Source organism: Prionailurus bengalensis, chromosome D1, assembly GCF_016509475.1.
Source record: "Prionailurus bengalensis isolate Pbe53 chromosome D1, Fcat_Pben_1.1_paternal_pri, whole genome shotgun sequence".
Taxonomy (NCBI): Eukaryota; Metazoa; Chordata; class Mammalia; order Carnivora; family Felidae; genus Prionailurus; species Prionailurus bengalensis.
Genome location: NC_057346.1, coordinates 59,702,372 through 59,721,308, shown reverse-complemented (window position 1 = coordinate 59,721,308; position 18,937 = coordinate 59,702,372). Strand labels below are relative to the sequence as shown.

At 44.8% G+C, this 18,937-nt stretch overlaps 2 protein-coding genes across 8 annotated transcripts in view; one reads left to right on the top strand and one right to left on the bottom strand.

Moving 5' to 3' along the window:
• NUMA1 (nuclear mitotic apparatus protein 1) overlaps positions 1-4,045 on the bottom strand; it is a 72,752-nt gene extending 68,707 nt beyond the window's left edge. Inside the window, exon 1 of the mRNA XM_043580339.1 lies at positions 3,870-4,045. The gene's annotated coding sequence lies outside the window, so the exon portion shown is untranslated. The remainder of the gene's footprint in view (positions 1-3,869) is intronic.
• A 17-nt stretch (positions 4,046-4,062) lies between these two features.
• On the top strand, positions 4,063-18,363 carry LRRC51 (leucine rich repeat containing 51). Of its 7 annotated transcripts, XM_043580354.1 has the most exons (7): positions 4,217-4,311; positions 8,359-8,404; positions 11,090-11,172; positions 11,833-11,970; positions 16,594-16,799; positions 17,736-17,884; positions 18,152-18,363. In XM_043580354.1, exons 4-7 carry the CDS (start codon positions 11,889-11,891, stop codon positions 18,291-18,293), a joined length of 579 nt encoding a protein of 192 aa, XP_043436289.1. In that variant the 5' UTR covers positions 4,217-4,311; positions 8,359-8,404; positions 11,090-11,172; positions 11,833-11,888; the 3' UTR covers positions 18,294-18,363. The 7 variants fall into 7 exon arrangements, with proteins under 7 accessions (XP_043436291.1, XP_043436294.1, XP_043436287.1 ...); XM_043580356.1 differs by lacking the exons at positions 4,217-4,311; positions 8,359-8,404 and adding an exon at positions 4,063-4,189; XM_043580352.1 differs by lacking the exon at positions 8,359-8,404 and having other exon boundaries at positions 4,212-4,311.
• Positions 18,364-18,937: the final 574 nt, after the last annotated feature.

The window sequence follows — 18,937 nt, the reverse complement described above, 5'->3', positions numbered from 1 at the left end:
GCATCCAACTCTTGACTCCCCCTCAGGTCATGATCTCACGGCAGGTGGAACTGGGCCCCATGTCAGGTTCCATGCTAACAGCATAGAGCCTGCTTGGGATCCTCTCTCTCTCCACCCCTCCCCTACTTGCACTGTCTCAAATAAAATAAACTTAAAAAAAAAAAAGCCAACAATACCAAGTATTCGTAAGAATATGAAGCAAACAGAGCTCTCACATACTGCTTAAATGGTGTCACCACTTCAGAAAACTGGTAATTTCTTTTTTTTTTTTAATTTTTTTTTTTAACGTTTATTTTATTTTTGAGACAGGGAGAGACAGAGCATGAACAGGGGAGGGTCACAGAGAGAGGGAGACACAGAATCTGAAACAGGCTCCAGGCTCCGAGCTGGCAGCACAGAGCCCGACGCGGGGCTTGAACTCACGGACCGTGAGATCATGACCTGAGCCGAAGTCGGACGCTTAACCGACTGAGCCACCCAGGCACCCCACAGAAAGCTGGTAATTTCTTAAAAAACTAAACATATACCGCCATACAACCCAGCCATTCCACTCTGAAAAGGAAAGTATACAAACACTCAAAGATTTATACATGAATGCGCATAGCAATTTCATTTATAACATCCAAAACCTGGAAACAACTCAAATGTCCATGAACAGTGAATAAGCAAAATTACCTGATACAACCATATAACAGAATACTACTAACAAATTACTGGTATATGCAACTAAATGGATAAATCTCACATGCATTATGTTATGTGGAAGGAACTAAGCCCAAAAATACAACTGTATGATTTAACTTATATAAAATTCTAGGAAACACAAATTAATCTACAATAGTTCCTGAGCCAAGGTGAAGGGAAACATGGACTGTAAAGAAGCACACAGAAATTTTGGAGAGTGATGGTACTGCTCTATAATTTGATTGTGGCAGCTTTTGATTAAGTGTATATACATCTTTCAAAACTTTTCACTACAAATAAAGTTTACTGTACATAAATTATCCATAAGCAAAGTTGACTGAGACTGAGGGACAGAGCACAGTGGGGGAGGGGCAGAGCGGAAATCTGAAGCTGGCTCCAGGCTCTGAGCTGTCAGCAGAGCCCGACACTGGATCGAACTCACCATGAGATCATGACACTCAACCAACTGAGCCACCCAGCTGTCCCATGACCGCAAATTTTTTTATAAAACTTATGCAAGATATGAAATCCCAGACTGAGGAATCACTATAAACCCCCAGTAGGATAAAACTAAATCCACACCATGTAATGAAACTGTAGAACACAAACAACATGGGAAGATCTTTAAAACAGAGAAAAATGCAGGTTACCTAAAAAAAAATGATAGTTAAATTGTGAACACATTCTCAAAAGTAACAAAAAAAGCCAGAATTTCAGTAAAATAACATTTTCAACATGCTGAGAGAAAATATTTGGAAGCCTAGTACCCAGCTAAACTATCAAGACTAAAGAGTAAATAGGGGCGCCTGGGTGGCTCGGTCGGTTAAGCGTCCGACTTTGGCTCAGGTCATGATCTCACGGTCCGTGGGTTCAAGCTCCGTGTTGGGCTCTGTGCTGACGGCTCGGAGCCTGGAGCCTGTTTCAGATTCTCTGTTTCCCTCTCTCTGTGACCCTCCCCCGTTCATGCTCTGTCTCTCTGTCTCAAAAATAAATAAGCGTTTAAAAAAAAAAAAAAAAGTAAATAAAGATGTTTCCCAGAATAATGTTTACCACTAACTGACCCTCACTGAAGAAAACATCTGAAAGATACATTCATCTCTTTAACAAAAATGGAACAAAGTGCAAGAAAGAATTGTGACAAAACAAATAGTAAACATATAAGGGTAAAATGAAAAACTCACTGCAGCACAAAACATAATACTGTTGGGGCACCTAGGTGGCTGAACTGGTTAAGCACTACTTCGGCTCAGGTCATGATCTCATGGTTCATGAGTTCAAGCCCCACATCTGGCTCTGTGCTAACAGGTCAGAGCCTGAAGCCTGCTTTGGATACTGTGTCTTCACTCTCTGCACCTCCCCCGCCCCTCTTTCTCTCTCTCTCAAAAATAAAATAAACATTAAAAAAAATTTAACATAATGCTATTACAATACAGTAACAATTATTATCACTTAGAATTGTTCAATATTGAAATAGACTGCCTTTGGGAGTTGTCTCATTCTTGGAAGTGATCATTTTTGGGTTCAGACAACACCTTTTGAGAAGTTTGGTATACACTGGAGAAGAGGCTTAAATAAATGACCCCCAATATAGCTACTGACCACAGGGTGTTATCAATTAGACACAGCTGTCAAAACATTCCCTGATCAGTTCTGCGTAGCCACCTGTGGCAGGGCTTGCCCCTATCCTAACAGTTCTAGAATTCAAGTATTAGTTCAAAGCATTCTTCTCGCTCCCATATTCCATAAGTAAAGAAGAACACTCTAGGTAGAAATGTTTCTTATATGAGCTTTCAAGTAATATCTTCTAGCTTTGGGGAAGTACAGCTTTGGCTTTTGATTAAGATTAAGGAATTACAATTAGTCATCATTTGCTTAAACTTGGGCCAAGAAAAGAGTACTTTAGGGGCTTTTACAGACAAGTACGTGCTTCTTCCTCTAACGAGGAAATACCATACAGGAAAGAGAGGGAAGGAGTACATACACTAATCCCTGCTGACTGAAAGCTACCTTGCTTGATCTGAATGTTCCCTCCAGGTTCCCGTATATTCACAGCAGTAAAGATCTCCACAAGGTAGCCCCAATTCCCTTCCCCACAAGGTTTCTGCCCACCACAAAGTAACACACATGATGGTCCAGAACTTTGGAAAGACAGGACCAGGCAACAGACACCAGACAGAGGAAAACACGGATCAAAGCAAGTATCACATTTTTAGAAGGCAGCCCCATTCCCCACAAAAAGAATACAGCAGTTCAAAAGCCACTAAATGAAGATGGGAAAGCCAGGCTCCTATTTCCTTTCAGTCCATGAAAGCTCATTCATTTCAAAGCATACATTAATGGCCATGACATGTCTCACTCATAGCTGTCTAGGCATCAGGATAAAGGGACAAAAGACACTGTCTCCACCCAGAAGGATAAACGTGCAGACACTCTTCCAATGCAAGATGAGAAGTAGTCTTCCAGAGGTAATGAAGACGGCGCACCCAGAGGAGGGAGCATCAAGCCAGTTAGGTTCTTTCCCACCCACAACCTTCACACATTTAGTCATAAATTTGTACTTTCTAAGATGTTTCCATGAAACAACCTACCTGATTTGACCCTAAGAACAACTCACACACAGCCCCCACACGGCCCCTCCCCCTCCCCCCCTCAAGCCAACCCTCAAACACCCCAGTACAGCCAACCACGCACTAGCTATGTAATCCTGGCCAAGAAAACGTTATAAAATACCGCCGGTTCCCTATCTCTAATAAAGTATAACAGGAAAACTAGGAATATTAAAAAGATGATCCATATAAAGGGTGTGGCACAGTGTCTGAAACGTAGTTGGTGCTCTGAAAACGTTTACTACCAATATTACTCCTGCTATTGTTAACAATAATAGGCGGAGACTTTCCTGGGACCTCTCGCTCACAAGCCTTTCAGGAACAGGGACTACCCCGCACCCCGGTCTTCCTCAGACAAAATTCCACGGACACACCCCCAAACAGACCCTCCCACTATGCACGCCGGCACCTCCCCTCGGAACAGGCGCCCCTCCTCACACACCTCACCCCCGATAAATCTCCCCAGAGTAGGTTACGAAGGAGGCTCTCGGCTCGCACCCGCCTCTCCAGCACCCCCTCCAGCACCGCATCCCTGCGGGCGCCCAGACCGAACAGCAGCCGCGGGCCCGCGCCGGTTACCTGGCCGCGCGCTCCCGCAGCGCCTCACGCTCCCCCGGGATCGTCTTCGTTGCGGACTCGCGCCAGCGCTCCGAGCGCACAATTAGTTTAAACTATGGCCCCGCCCCCTCGCACCACCCTCTGATTGGCCCCTGTCGGCTGGAGTTTCACGCAAGGGCACGCTTCAGGACCCGGGAAAAGGAAGTGTGAAGACCACTGGGAAGAGAGAAGCGGTGTCACTACTTCCGGAAGCCGGCCTCGACTTGAAAGCAAAGAAAACCACAAATCCCAGCACCTCCCGCGGCCTCGGAGGCCCGCCCCCCGGCGAACTACAACTCCCGGTAGGCATCAGGAAGCACTTTCGGCGCTTAGCCGAGTCGCGGTGGCGAAGGTGGTTACTATGGAGTTGGGCTGAGGAAGCAAGGGGTAGTGGGACGCCGAGCTGGAGGGAAAGCAACGGCGGGTGAGTCGGGCGGGAAAACAGGAAATTCACTCGAACAATTCGCTCTCTATAGAGAGGAGAGGAACACACAGAAAGATTAAGGAATTTCCTTTCTCGGGGACCTGAGATACCCCCGCACACACCCTTTACCCCTTTAACAACAAACAAGACACAACGTCCATATGGAATAGACCGGAGCGGGGAGGGGAGGAAAGGGCGCCGAGATACATACCCATACAGATTTACAGATTTGGGGGCGCTTAAGAACATCCCCCATCACAAACCTAGGTCCCCGCTCCCCAATACGAATGCTTCAAATCCCTGACACTGGGAGATCTGAAACGCCCTCAGAAAATGGGTTGATTTTTCCTTTGATGAACTGAGACCTCTTCAGGACATGAGTAAACTACAGGCCCTAATACTGGAGCTGTATGAGGCTTGAAGTGTCTCTTTCCTTACAAGCAGGAAAATCCTAGAATACAGCCTCCTCAGCCTCCTTCTGAGTCAGCAGCATCTTCCCACACAGAGTCATTGGGGGGGCGGGGAGGGGGTCCTGTCCCTAAATTATCTCTTCTCTCTTTACCTCCACTATGGTCTGTTTCTCGGAGCTCTACTGTTAGAGTTTCATTCCTTTTACAGTCTTCATGATGGATTACCTTTGGCAACTTACCAGCACTTTCACATCCAGTCTCTTGAATTTTGTGAGTCAAGGATATTTATTCCCATTTTACAGATTGGAAAACTGAAACCCAAAGAGGAGCAGTAACTTGCCTGAGGCCACACAAGTCAGTGACAGCTAAGACTAGATAGATCCCCAGTTCTCCAACTTCCAGCTGGAGTAGATTGAACTGCCTCAGAGAAAAGAAGCCTTTATGGCCTACATTGGGGTATTTACACTTCAGGCAGAATGAGTCCAAATCTTCCTTGAGAGCTTAAATGGGGAAAAGGAACTAGAAAGACTGAAGACAATGGGAATCAAACAGATTTAACAAAACTAAACAGGAAATTATCTGGCTAACGGCAACATCCACATCTGATGCTGCCATGAATAGCTGGCTTCTGGCTGGCTTCTAGGTGGCTGGTCCACTTACTATCTTACAGTCCCTCCAGGCTTGGTTCTAGGCCCACTTCACACCTCCGTATTCTCTTTGGTATTCTAATCCACCTCATTCACCACCTGTACACAGATGTACACAAGTATGTGTCCCCAGCCCAGCACTCATCTCTAAGCTCCAGGTCTATCTAGCCAATTGCTTCTTCCAACATCTTCGTGTATCTCACAGACAATCCAAACTCAACACATCTGCAACGGATCATCTCTATGTACTCCAAGCCTGGATTTCTTACCATGTTCTCACCTCTGTCCAACATTATGGAAGCCAAAAACCCAAGAGCTATCCTTAATACAACTTCTATTTCACATCCATCTCAAAGTTCTGTCAGCTTTACTTCTTAAATAGGACTTCTCTCTGGTCCTAGCTACCATCACATCCTTCCTGCCTTCCTTCCCAGCCATTTTGCATGCTGCAGCCAGAGTAATCCTTCAAACCACAAATGTGATTTTGTTCACTACCCCCAGCCCCATTTAAAAATATACCTGTGCCTTCCTATTGGTCTTAGCATCAAGCAACATCTCAGCCAGGCTCCTGTCTACCTCTCCAGCCCCCAGTCTAATATATATCCTTCCCTTTCTCCTCTCTAGTTATATAGCCTTCTTTGAGGTCTTCAACGTTGATTTCCAGGTAATCTTTCACCATAGAGCTTTTGCACATGCTGTTTTTTCTGCCTGGAATGTTCATCTTTTCTCCCTGCTATAATTTATACTTATCCTTCAGTTTTCTCAATCACTTCTTTGGGAGGTCTTCTCTGACTGCTCAGACCAGGGTCAAATCCTTCAATTATACAAGCTCATGTCCCTCTCCGTTATAGTATTATTACTGTTGCATTTTTTAAAATTTTTTAAATGCTTGTTTTTGAGAGGAGAGAGAATGAGTGGAGGAGGGGCAGAGAAGGGAAGAAACAGAGGATCTGAAATGGGCTCTGTGCTGACAGCAGAGAGCCCGATGTGAAGCTCAAACTAACAGACCATGAGATCATGACCTGAGATGAAGTCAGATGCTTAACCAACTGAGCCACCCAGGTGCCCTGCAATTTTTTTAAGTGTTTATTATTTAGAGAGAGCGCACATCCGTGCACAGGGGAGGGACAGAGAGAGAGAGAGGGAGAGAAAGAATTCCAAGCAGGCTTCATGCTATCAGTGCAGAGCCCTATGAGGGGTGCAAACCCATGAACTGTGAGATCATGTCCTGAGCCAAAATCAAGAGCCAGATGCTTAAACGACTAAGCCACCCAGGCCACCCATCGTTGTTATGATTTTTACGTACTGATTAAGCACCTACTACTTGCCACCACTTTGGCATATGAGAAAAACATGGTTCCTGCCCTGGTGGAGTTTATGGACATACAGATGGTAAACAGATAATCTTAGGAGTGCTACCATGGCAGTAAGTATACGAGTCCAGAAGAGAAGTTCCACATCCAGATTGGGGCGTATATATAGGCTCAAAAGGTGATACCTGAACTGAGCCATAAAAGAAGTAGCAAGGCAAAAGGAGAGAGAAACTGTATTCCAAGCAGAGGAAGGTAGATGTGTGGCAACCCAGTGGCAGGTGCAAGGAACTTAATTCAAGTAGGTGTATTAGCTGGGCTGCAGAATTAGAGATGAGGAGAAGCGATGGCAGTAGAGAGGTAGGCAGGAGCTAGGTTGAATCTTGGACTTCCCTATGGCACCTGGAAGTATAACCTCCCACTAGAGTATGTGGTAGACTTTTCATGCCATTCTTTGACTTTTCTTCCACCTGTAGTCCCTGACCAGAAACCCTCTCTAGGCCAGGCCATTTAGTCTCTTATCAGATCTCATCTGATTATTCCCAAAGCTTCTTATGCCATTGTGTTGCTACTTACCTGAGAGGGAAGGAATAGGCTATCAACAAATCAAACTCCAATTGTTGTAATTTCCAGAAAATGAAAACAAATTTCCATCAACCTAGGATTGGTTAAAGTTAAATTAAGTAAATAAAGTAGGATACACACAAATTCTGTGAAATACTCTATAGTTATTAAAAGGGTGAGAGTCTACAACATTTTTTTAAGTTTATTTATTTTGAAAGAGAGAGAGTGGGGGAGAGACAGAGAGAGAGAGAGAGAGAGAGAGAGAGAGAGAGAATATCCCAAGTAGGCTCCACGCTGTCAGTGCAGAGCCCAATGCAGGACTCGATTTCATGAACCATGAGATCATGACTTGAGCTGCAACCAAGAGTCAGATGCTTAACAGACTGAGCCACCCAGGCACCCATAGAGTCTACAATAATTTAAAGAGAAAAAAATACATTGTTAGCTAACATTACAAGGACAACCATATTTCAGTATCAAATCAGTATGCATCAAATCAGTATGCATCAAATCACAGACTTTTAGTTTCTACTTGATGTACTTCTCTATGTTGTTTGACTTTATTCAGCTATCATGTTAACTTTTAAAATTAAAGATAAAGTAAAAGATATTTCTAGTTTGGAAGAGAAAAATTCCAAAACAAGACAAGTATTCCTCTAAAACTGTCATTTGTCAAGTTAACCTGGATAAATTAGGAAGGCACTGTGATCTGACTGGTTCTGAGGCAGAATAGCAGCTGGGAAAGACAGACTCCAAAAACGCAGCCACTGAAGTGAGCAAGGCAGCCTCAGGTTTTTGTCAGTTTGGGTATACCTACCCAGCAGCCAGATTTACCATGTGACACCTGAAGATGCAATTCATTTCTTCCTTCATTTTTCCATTATCCATTTGTTCATCAAGCCTTTAGTGAATACCCATTCTTTGCTAGGCTCAGTGCAGAGTAATGGTGGGAAGAGAGAAAGAAGTCTGATTTCTGTCCCTGCCCTTGAGCTTAGAAGGAAGGAATAGGAAGTAGTTTATAAAGAAATGTACAGAGAATACAACTGCTTCAATGTATTAAGCACCTGCTGCAGGACATAGAACAGCACTCAAAATAGGTTTGTCTCCATTTTACAGATGAGGAAACAGGCTGCGATAAAATTTTGTTCAAAGTATAATACAGGTATGTATCAGTTAGCTATTGCTGTATAGCAAACTATCCAAAACCATACTTTAAAACATATAGCTTAAAACAATACACATTTATTATTGCTTCCAAGTCTTTCAGTCAGCTATGTTTCTTCTGGTCTTGGCTCAGCTCATTAATGTGTCTGCAGGCACCTGTGGGTTGTGTGACTATCCTGAACTTGACTTGGTATAAGTTGGCTATTGGCTAGTCTAGGATGGCCTCAGGTGGCAACACTAGCTCTCTGCATGTATCTCACCTGCACGTTTCTCACATCCCACCAGTAGGCTAGCCATTTTCTCTTGGCACAGGTAAAGAGCAAGAGGGCATGCCCTCTCTTTAAGCTTCTGTTAGTTTCATATTTACCAACATCCCATTGGTCAAGGCAAGTCATATGGCTGAGCCCAGCATGAAAGTGGATAGAACTACAGAGTTATAGGGCAAAAAGGACAGATACAAGGAAGACCATGAATAGGAACAATCAAGGGAATCAATCTATAGGACACATTGATCAATTTTTTTCTGGAAAGACAGGCTTCATCACAGGGTACACTAGGCTTGGGAACTGAAACATGATTAACATTCACTAAATAGGCAGCTATTTCTTAGAACTTGATGTGGGCTGGTTTGCCACAATCAATGGAATCCTAGCAGGCTTTTCTGTGCCCATGACAGACAGGGTTCTGTTATTTACTATCTTGGCTTCATTCCTTCTGGTCAGGTACAGGGCAGCAGCCACTCCACAAATGTTTGCAGAATTGAATCGAGTTTCTTACTGTGAACGAGGTGTGGACTGAAATAGCTGAACCTGGGAGCCAATTGTTAGAAAGAACAGCTTAGCATCAACACTCCCAAAACAGAAATCCTTGTATTTGGCAGTTTCTCATTCATTCCTCCCACGAATATTTCTCGAGCGCCTGTTGTAAGCCAGGTTCTGTGTCAGATGATGAACAATATTTAGTGCCAGCTCACAGCCTGGGCTACTATTTAAAATGGAGAAGAGTAATAACCCTCTCCACCTGGCAATTTACCTAACTACTTGGGGCCCCACGTTTAATACTAACGCATCCAGAAAAATGCATCAGGAGCTGGTGCAACACAAAATTCTGAGTGAGGTTCTCGATGGTCAAGGAAACTAATGACAAAATTCTGCCCTTAAATATTCTAAGCTAAAATCCACGTCCAGTAGTGCAGAACTCTGGGGTCCCAACCCAGGACTTTGAGAAAATTATCCAATCTCTCAAAGGCATCGAACCTGTTGTAGGTGCTCAAGTGGAATGGGCTTCTCTGTCTCAGTGAGAACACAAGCCAGGTTCCTGTGTCTGGAAAAACACGTGTTCTTTGTTGTCTGTCTGTTGATTTGATACCTAAAAGATTCTGGTCTCCCTAATCAACCCACCAGTTCCAATTTAACAAGAGAATTCAGCTGTGAAGTGACTCAAGGTGGCACTTCCACGAAGCTCAGTTGAGACTGCTGCTTTTTGAGAGGAAGACATCATTCAGTCTCCATTCTTCTACACATGTGAAATCACCAAAAAAAGGAATTTACTTGAACTGTATTAAGTTGAATTATAAGCTATCAAGTCCATGGTTTTTAAGGGAAATTTCATTTTTTTTAAATTATTTTTTCAACGTTTATTTATTTAATTTTGGGACAGAAAGAGACAGAGCATGAACGGGGGAGGGGCAGAAAGAGAGGGAGACACAGAATCAGAAACAGGCTCCAGGCTCCAAGCCATCAGCCCAGAGCCTGACGCGGGGCTCGAACTCACGGACCGCGAGATCGTGACCTGGCTGAAGTCGGACGCTTAACCGACTGCGCCACCCAGGCGCCCCAAGGGAAATTTCATTTTAAGAGAATGCACGGATTTCATTTTCTGCGTACAACCTGTTTGCTTCTTTGAATCAAATGATGAGAACTCCATATCCTAAGGTTTCCCTTTTTACTTTGGCTGCCAGGAATTTCAGAGATAACATAGGCTGTTTCCTAATTGTTAGATACATCTCTCTCCTTTCTTCTTTAATTTGCCTTCTAACCTTTCTCTTCCATGTTTCCATTTGCCAATAGTCATCCGTGGCTGTTGAGCACTTGACAGGTAGCATGTCCACACCAGGACGTGCTATGTTAAGTGTAAAATGTCTCAATTATTAATATCAATTATATGTTGAATATTTTGGATATATTGGATTAAATAGATTAAGCTTCATCTGTTTCTCTTGACTTTTCATGGCTACTAGAAAATTTTAAACTATATACTTGAAAAAAATTATGTGGCCTGCATTTGCAGTGTTCGTTATATTTCAGTTGAACAGCTCTGTTCCGTAAATCATCCCGTTTTATGCATGTATTGTTGTTGTAAACTACCTCAAATCCTTCTGGAAAGCAGATGAAGTATAGTAACTGCAAAGGTGATGATGGCAGTGGAAGCAATGAGGAAGGGGAGGCTGACTGGGACGTGCACTTGTTGGTCTATTTGTCTTTTGTTTGTATGTGTCACATTCAAAACCCCTTGGTGTAAAGTGTGTTCAGCTCTCTTCTTCCCAGGTGAGTAGTATTCTCATGGCTCTCTCCAGTCTCTTGAAAATTTCTCTGTTTGAGTTCATTGGAATTGGAAAGGATCTAATAAAACAATTCACACCACATTGTAAATGACTGGTAACACTGTGTTCACCCCTCTCAAGGGGTATTTCCATTTTAACAGGGAACAATCCCTGAACCCAAAGGAATGAATCCCTAATGGTGGAGTTTCAGGCATCAGTGACAGGTGAGTGACTGAAGTAGACTCTGGTTTTATGTGTATGTGTTTATATACATATTACTGTATTCGGGATGTGGCTGAAAATAGAGTCTATTGAAAGGAAATGGGGCTGACAGACATAGGGTCTATGGAAAGGAAATGGGGCTGACAGACAAGCTGAGCAGAGGTAACAAGTCCCCAGCTGGTCAGATTGCAAAGGGCTGTCAGACACCTGATCCAATGCAGGTGCTCAGGAGTTTGTTAAGCAATAGCATAGCCCACTTGATGTCACCAGAGTGTAGGTACCAAGACAGCCTCCATGGTAACTACTATGGAGTAGCACAAAGCGGGGCTCAGAGTAGGATGCAGGAGGCTATGATTGCAGTCCACACTGACTCATTGGCTTAACTTTCGGCAAGTGCTTTCATCCTGGGGTCTCAGTTTCTTTGTGTAGAAAGAGAAGTGGGTGTTACAATTATCAATGAGCTCTAAGGGATGTAAAAGTTCTCTGAGAAGTAGGAAGGTGCCCTACAAATGCAAGGAACCATGCTTAATATCTTAAAATAGAAATGCAGCCAGGCAAGCCTTGAGTGGTAGAGGATAGAAAGGAAGGGTGGAAGGCTATGGGGATACCAGAAGGCCTATGCCCCTTGTACCTGCAACACCAGTCCTTCTCTGTCCTCCCAGGCTGAACCCGGACTCCCAGGGCCAGTGCTTACACCTGACAAACGATGGCCTGAGCTATGAGCAAAGAGGACTATATGAACACTTCAGTGCAAGAGCCCCCTCTTGACTACTCCTTCCGAAGCATCCATGTGATCCAAGGTCAGCCCACAGAGTACAGCACTCCACTCACCATAGCAACAGGCTGGGTATGGTCCCCAGGGAGAAACCAGTCTTCTACTTAAAAGCCTAAATTCCTGTATGCTTGCAATTTTGTTGTTTTGGGGAGGAGTAGGGGTAGGGAGGTGGTAGGAAGAGGTGGTAGGAGTGGGAGGGATAATTGATCCTCTTTGAAAGAAGCCAGCCTACAACAGTAAAGTCAGGTGGAAGAAAATTGGGAAACCAGTCTATCAGCCAATGGTTTTATTCTCCTGTTTTTACCTGAAGAGACGAAAAAACTAATGAAAACACAAGCAGAACCCTCTCTCCTCTAAGGACACAAGCCTATTCTGATCACTGGTAAAACATGCAAGGTCTCGTTATTAACAATGGGCATGTTTCCAGTTTAAATATTTATTGACAAATATCTTATATTCATTCCAGTCATATCCAAGTTTATTCCATCATCACCCACACTTATTTCAGGTTTCAGCACTGCCCATGCTCATTCCCATTTTGTTATTCAATGTCCTTGTAAATAGGTGGCTCATACTCTTCAGGAAGGGACAGAAAGAGAGAGAGAGAGAGAGAGAGAGAGAGAGAGAGAGAGAATCATATTCTCAGGAGAATATGCTTCTTCCCAAGGGAATTCTGCTGTCCCTAGACTTTGCCATCTGCCCTCACAGAATACATGCTGGCACCCACATATCCTAGCCCCAGTATCTGGCTTTGGTTTTCTCACATAGGCAATTGGTGACTAATTTTAAGCTCAGAAAAAAGGCAAATAGTTATCCAGGAGGTACTACCCTTGGCTTGTGTTTAGGGCACTACTGGGCTCCCACCAGCCACAGTGGTAACTCATGTTCTGTCATGGACATACACTCACCTACCATGATCTTTATTGGGCACTGCATCACTCTTAATTGATATACTCTGTGTTTCACAAGGGTTTGAGCTGTAATGATCATGTACAAGATAGCTGAGGTGACAAATAAGGGAATAGCTGAGTGGGGAATAGCTTTGTCCTCTATGGAACCCTCAGAATAAGGGGACAATCTACTACAACCAAGAATAACCACACAGCACAAACCATGATCTGTACAGATGCCCTTTCATTGAATCACTAATATTTACTGAGCACCTATTTAGTAAGCACATGGGTATACACAGATGCCAGGCATTGTGCTCCTTGCTGTGTGTTGTAAGGAGGAGAAAAAGACAGGTGCATCCAAGCCCCAAAGGCCCTCTGGTTCCACAGAACTTGTGGAAAGAGTTCAGGAGTACTTGATAAACTATTTGCTTGAAGTAATCGATAGATGGATTATAGACTCTGAAATGGCAGGGACTTTAGACCACATCCAACCCAAAGTCCTCTAACTTCTGTTCGCTCGTGAACCTACAGGGGTAAGGGAGTCCCCTATGACACCCACTTACCAACCCCTCCCATTATGAGGTGAGGAATGATGCAAAGAAGTTATCATCAAACTAGCTCCCACCCTCTAGAGACACGTGGAAAAGTTGCACAGCAATCTTTCAGAGATATGAAGACAGGATCACATTTTTCCCAGTCTTCCTGGGGCTGAACACTCCACAGTTCTTTGAGCACTGATATTTGTGGTCTGTTTTCCAGACCTGCCTTGGCCTACTCTGCACAAGGCAGCTTCAACAGATCCTCAAGCAGTGCACTACCCTGGTGGAGTCTAAGGGAACAGAAGTATGTAGCAGCGGGATACCCCATTCCACCCTTGATACCAGCAGTCCCAATAGGAGCCTCAAGTTTTAGGCAGCACAGTCCTGCTAGTGGCTAATTCTGAGCTAGAGATCAGCCCATGCTTGGTGGCATTCCTCAAGCTGCTGCCTCATCAGACTGGATGCTAATCCATATGGGTTTATTTTAACCCTTTTATTCAGCTGTGTCATTTCATTGGGGGTTCTTGGGATATGGTGGTGGGGAGGGGACAGGATAAGGAGTTTATTCATGAGCTGGAGCACTCAGCTTCAGTGCCCTTCTGCCACCTCCCCCCAACTTCCTGCTCACTCCAGCATTAAGGCAGAGAGCCATCTGGTGGATGCTGCTGGATGTGCAGCAGAGGAGGAGAGGAAGTTAACACTGGGAGGAGGGGATGGGAAGGGAGGAAGCATGTCCAGTGAGAGTTGAGGGAGTGACAACACCTGGCCAGGCTCAGCAAACCCTAAATACTTACTTCCCCTGAGGCAAGTTTTGACAAGTAATGAAGGGCTTAGGGAGAACAGGAAAAATGTAGTCACCTCAGCCATAGCTGGTATCTGGTTCTGGCTCTGCCACCATGAATTTGGGCAGGGCCTGTCCTTTCTTTGACCTCCTTTGTCAAAACATGAGTGGGGGCCTATACAGATGGATTGTAAAATTACTGTGTTCCCTATTCTCTCTCCTCCTTAACCAAACTTTCTGAGGGTGTTGTTTACACTACCTGCTTAGATTTCCTGAACCGTCCCTTCACCCTTGAACTCAGTCCAATCTAGCTTCTGTCCCCAGGCCCTCGTCATTTCATTGAAATAGTCCTCACCAAGGTCACAAGGAGCTTCTGAGTCGCCGAAATTAGTTTTCAGACCTTATCTCCTGAAACTCCCGCTTATAAACTATGGATTCCCCAAGCATCTGTAAAATTATCTTCTCGAGGTTCTCCCTCCGATTATTCATTACTATTTAATAGACTCCCCTTCCTCCTTGTCCCTTCTCTCTACCCTCATTCGTGTGGAATCTCATCTATTTCTCTAACTTGTACACCTTCTATGCTAATGATTCTCATCTCTTTCCTGAGCATCAGACTTTCATATTTAGCTGCTTACTTGGCTTCTCCACCTTTTTGTGCTACAGGAACCTCAGACACACACCAAGGCCAAGCCTTCCAACCCCAGTTTCTATCTTTCTAATTCCTTATCATTCACACAAACAAGAAACTGGGCACTACCCTTGATTATTCTTCTTCTCTTAACATCCAATCAATCATCAAGTCATGCTGATTTTCTGTTCCACTTCATCTCTTGTCTGGATGACTGAAAGAGCCACATCGGTCCTCAGTCCCATCCACTCCCTTTAATCCATACTCCACACTAAAGCTTCAGAATGATCTTTCTGTAGGGCACCTGGGTGGCTCAGTTAAGCGTCCGACTCTTGACTTCGGCTCAGTAAAATCATAGCTCTTATTATCAGGCACCAACTGTGCCTTGTACTGAGTTCTTTTGTGGAAGAGGTACGTAAACTACAGCACTGATTTTTCATGAACTCAGGCTCAAATTTTAAGAAATAAAATTTCTTATCTAGGATGCCTATCTCACAGTTCATGAGTTCAAGCCCCACATCCGACTGTGCACTGACAATGCAGAGTCTGCTTGGGATTCTCACTCTCCCCCTCCCTCTCTTTAGTAGTATCTCACGTAGTATCTCTCTCTCAAAATAAATTAAAAAAAAAAAAAAAAGAATGAGGGGCTCCTGGGTGGCTCAGTTGGTAAAGCATCCAACTTTGGCTCAGGTCATTGTCTATGGTTCCTGGGTTCAAGCCCTGCATTGGGCTTCCCACTGACAGTGTGGAGCCTCCTTGGGATTCTCTCTCCCTCTCTCTCTCTCTCTCTCTCTGCCCCTCCCCATTTGCATGTGTTCACTCTCTCTCAAAAATAAATAAACTTAAAAAAAAAAGATCTTCTACATTGAAAGATTTGAATCACCTCATTTGCTTAAACCCTCCACTGGCTTCCCATTGCCCACAGGATAAAGTCCAAAACACTCAGCCTGGCATTCAAAGCTCCTTGTCTTTTTCCTCCTTGCCCACCTTGTGCAGCACATGCCCATATATACACACTGTTCCACACCTCATGCCTCTTCTCCTGTCATGCTGTTCTCACCCTTTCCACCCTTTACTTGGTTAATGTCTCCTGATCCACTGAGTTCCATTGCAGGTTTCAACTTCCCTAAGTTCCCAGACTATGTTAGGAGCCCCACTTCATAGTTCTGTTGCTGTTACATTGCCAGTCTGTTTTCATCTTGCTGGTATGAGCTCCTCCAAGGCACAAACAACTGCTTCATCCCTGCCCTGTTACTCATACAGAGTTTGGCATAGACCATCTCTCATTTTGTTTACTGCTATATATCCAGTATCTGGCACATACACAGTTGCTCAATATTAACGCGAGAGAGAGGACATCAGAATGTGTTGTACTTTAGTGAATGCTATGGGCTCCACCAGCGGATAAGTCTAGATTTTGTGCTATCATCTCGGTTCAAGCCTGACAACTCTGGGTTCTTAACTTCCATAAAATTAAGAGTGATTTTGCCTCCCTCAACCCCTCAAACAGGTACACAAAGGACCCAATGATATGATAGAGATGAGGGGACCATGTGACCCAAACCAAGAGTTTGGGATGGGAAGTCTTTGACCCTCAATCCAAGCTTATCTGGATTCCTGGGGCCTATGGGACAGGGTCCTGGACTGACCATTGGTAGAGTCATACTAGACTCAAGCATGGAGCTATGGTCCTGCCAGCCCCTCCAGCTATAGCTTAGGCTATAAATCCACCCAGCTCTGTCCCTTCCCAATGCTAAGACAGAAAAGCAAAAATGATAACCCAAGTCTTACTTTGTCCCCACAGATCTGACAAGCGAGGAGCCAAGAACAGGGCTACGACCACTAAGGCACTCAAAGTCAGGGAAGTCACTGACCCAGTCCCTGTGGCTGAACAACAATGTCCTCAATGACCTGAAAGATTTCAGCCATGTGGTTTCACTGCTTCTGGAGCATCCAGAGAACTTGGCCTGGATCGACCTATCCTTCAACGACCTGTCTTCAATTGACCCTGTGAGTACCCAGCCCTGAGAGTCCAGTCAGGATGGGCCTGATCCCACCTTTTCTAGCTCCCAGACTCTCTACTTCCCGCATATTATCAAAGAAGTAATGAGGCAGTGTGGTACGGTACAAAGTACATGGCTGTGGGCTCAGAGAGATGTAGGTTCAAATCCTAGATCTTACCGTGTGACTTTGAGCAAGACACCCAACCTCTCAAAATGTCAGCATCCCTGTCTGAAAAAATGGAGTGCATATGCCAGCATCATAAAGGTTTTGTAAGGATTAAATGAGAATTATGAAAAACAACTGGAACATAGCAGGCTGCACTAAAACCACAGCTCTTGTTATCTGGCACCCCCTGTGCCTTGTGCTGAGTTCTTTTGTGGAAGAGATAGCTAGACTGCAGCACTGATCTTCCATGAACTCACACTCAAATTTTAAGAAATAAACAGAACTGGCCCTTTCTTGTCCAGGATCCCTATCAGAGGGAAAGCAGCTAGAGAATGACTTGGTAACTATTCCGCAGGTGTAGAGATCCCAATTTAACTACTATTTGAAAGCTTCTCTTTTGTACCTAGCATGATGTTCTGTACCCCGTCCCCTGTTGTGAAAGAATCTTAAATCACTAAAGATGAAAAGGCCTTCAGTGTAGGGCCAGCTAAGGCTCAAGGAGAGGCAGGAGAGCCCAGGCACCTGGCAAGTCAGTGGCTATGCTAGGAACCAGGATCATATCTCCTGCACCTTAGATCATAGCTCTGTGTCAATGTGTGTTAGCCCTTCAAAGCTAAATGAAAAGTAGGTTGGAGTCATCTGCAGTGGCTGCAGCAGAATGGCATAGACTGGAAATCAAGTTGTTTCTCAAACTCTTCCTTCTTTGCCCACAAGCCAGTCCTGAGCACAGATCCAGAACCCTGTCCATTCTGGCTTTCGGTTTCCTTCCCTCAACAGGTCCTGACAACTTTCTTCAACCTCAGTGTCCTCTATCTCCATGGCAACAGCATCCAGCGCCTGGGAGAAGTGAACAAGCTGGCTGTCCTCCCTCGACTCCGGAGCCTGACACTCCATGGGAACCCCATAGAGGAAGAGAAGGGGTATAGGTGAGCGCCCTGCCCCTGGGCTGGGCTCCCCTGAGGGGGAAAGGAGGTGGGAAGATAAGAAGTCCAACACCATTATTCTGCCATGCTGGGACAGGGAAGGGAGTAGAGACCTTTAGGCATTTCTTGCCAATCAGGAGAAACTCTGTCATCCCCCAAATTATACTTAAGTTCCTCCATTCCTTGCAATTAGGGGAGATAGTGGCAACTGGTGGAGGGGGAAGGAGGTTCTGGTGCAGGGTTGGCCCCCAGCCTGAGTCTTCCCCACAGGCAATATGTGCTGTGCACCCTGCCCCGTATCACCACATTCGACTTCAGCGGGGTCACCAAGGCAGACCGCACCACAGCTGAAGTGTGGAAGCGCATGAACATCAAGCCCAAGAAGTTCCGGATCAAGCAGAATGCACTCTGAGGTTCTCAGGCCCCAGCAGTCCTGAGAGGATGGTCAGTTTGGTTTAACAATAAACGATTTGAGCAGTTGAGCAGGTGCGAAGTCACCTGTGTCATGTAAAAACGTCCTCCAACTCAGGCACTTGTCAGTAGCTCCAGTGTTATTTGGCTGAAAGAGGGAGGCAGTGAAGGAAAAGGCCTGTTGCAACACCTGGGACACGGGGGACCTGGGTTTACTGGTATGTCCTTGGGAGACTTACCTCTCTGAGCCCTTTCTTTACTCTTCAATTCAGACATGCTGGGGTTAGAGCTGTTTCACAGAGTGCCAAGTTTCTGTGGAGATCCCTCAGAGAAGACGACAGGCTGTGATCTTTGAACCCCCCACTTCGATCAGATCAGGGTATTTCTGCTCTGTCTTACATGTTGGGATTCTGCTTGAGATTTCATTTGATAAAGGGAATCTTCTGCTTGAAAACATTGGCTTGCTGGTTCCATACCAAGTATTCTTGGTCTGCCTTTATCCCCCAACCCTGGGCTTGTTGGTAATTCCACTGAATTTGAGGCAGGGCCCCAACAGCAAGAGCTGCCTCAGATTCAAGTCTGTTCAGTTTTGACAGTGTTCCCATCACCAAGAAAGGACAAGCATGGTCTTATCCAATCTGACGT

What these genes read in the sequence shown, in the direction of transcription:
- LRRC51 (XM_043580356.1), top strand. Translation starts at nt 11,889, where the DNA reads ATGAGCAAAGAGGACTATATGAACACTTCAGTGCAAGAGCCCCCTCTT. An exon ending in AAGCATCCATGTGATCCAAG is followed by an intron (nt 11,971 to 16,593) that starts GTCAGCCCACAG and finishes TTGTCCCCACAG; the next exon opens with ATCTGACAAGCGAGGAGCCA. An exon ending in GAGGAAGAGAAGGGGTATAG is followed by an intron (nt 17,885 to 18,151) that starts GTGAGCGCCCTG and finishes TCTTCCCCACAG; the next exon opens with GCAATATGTGCTGTGCACCC.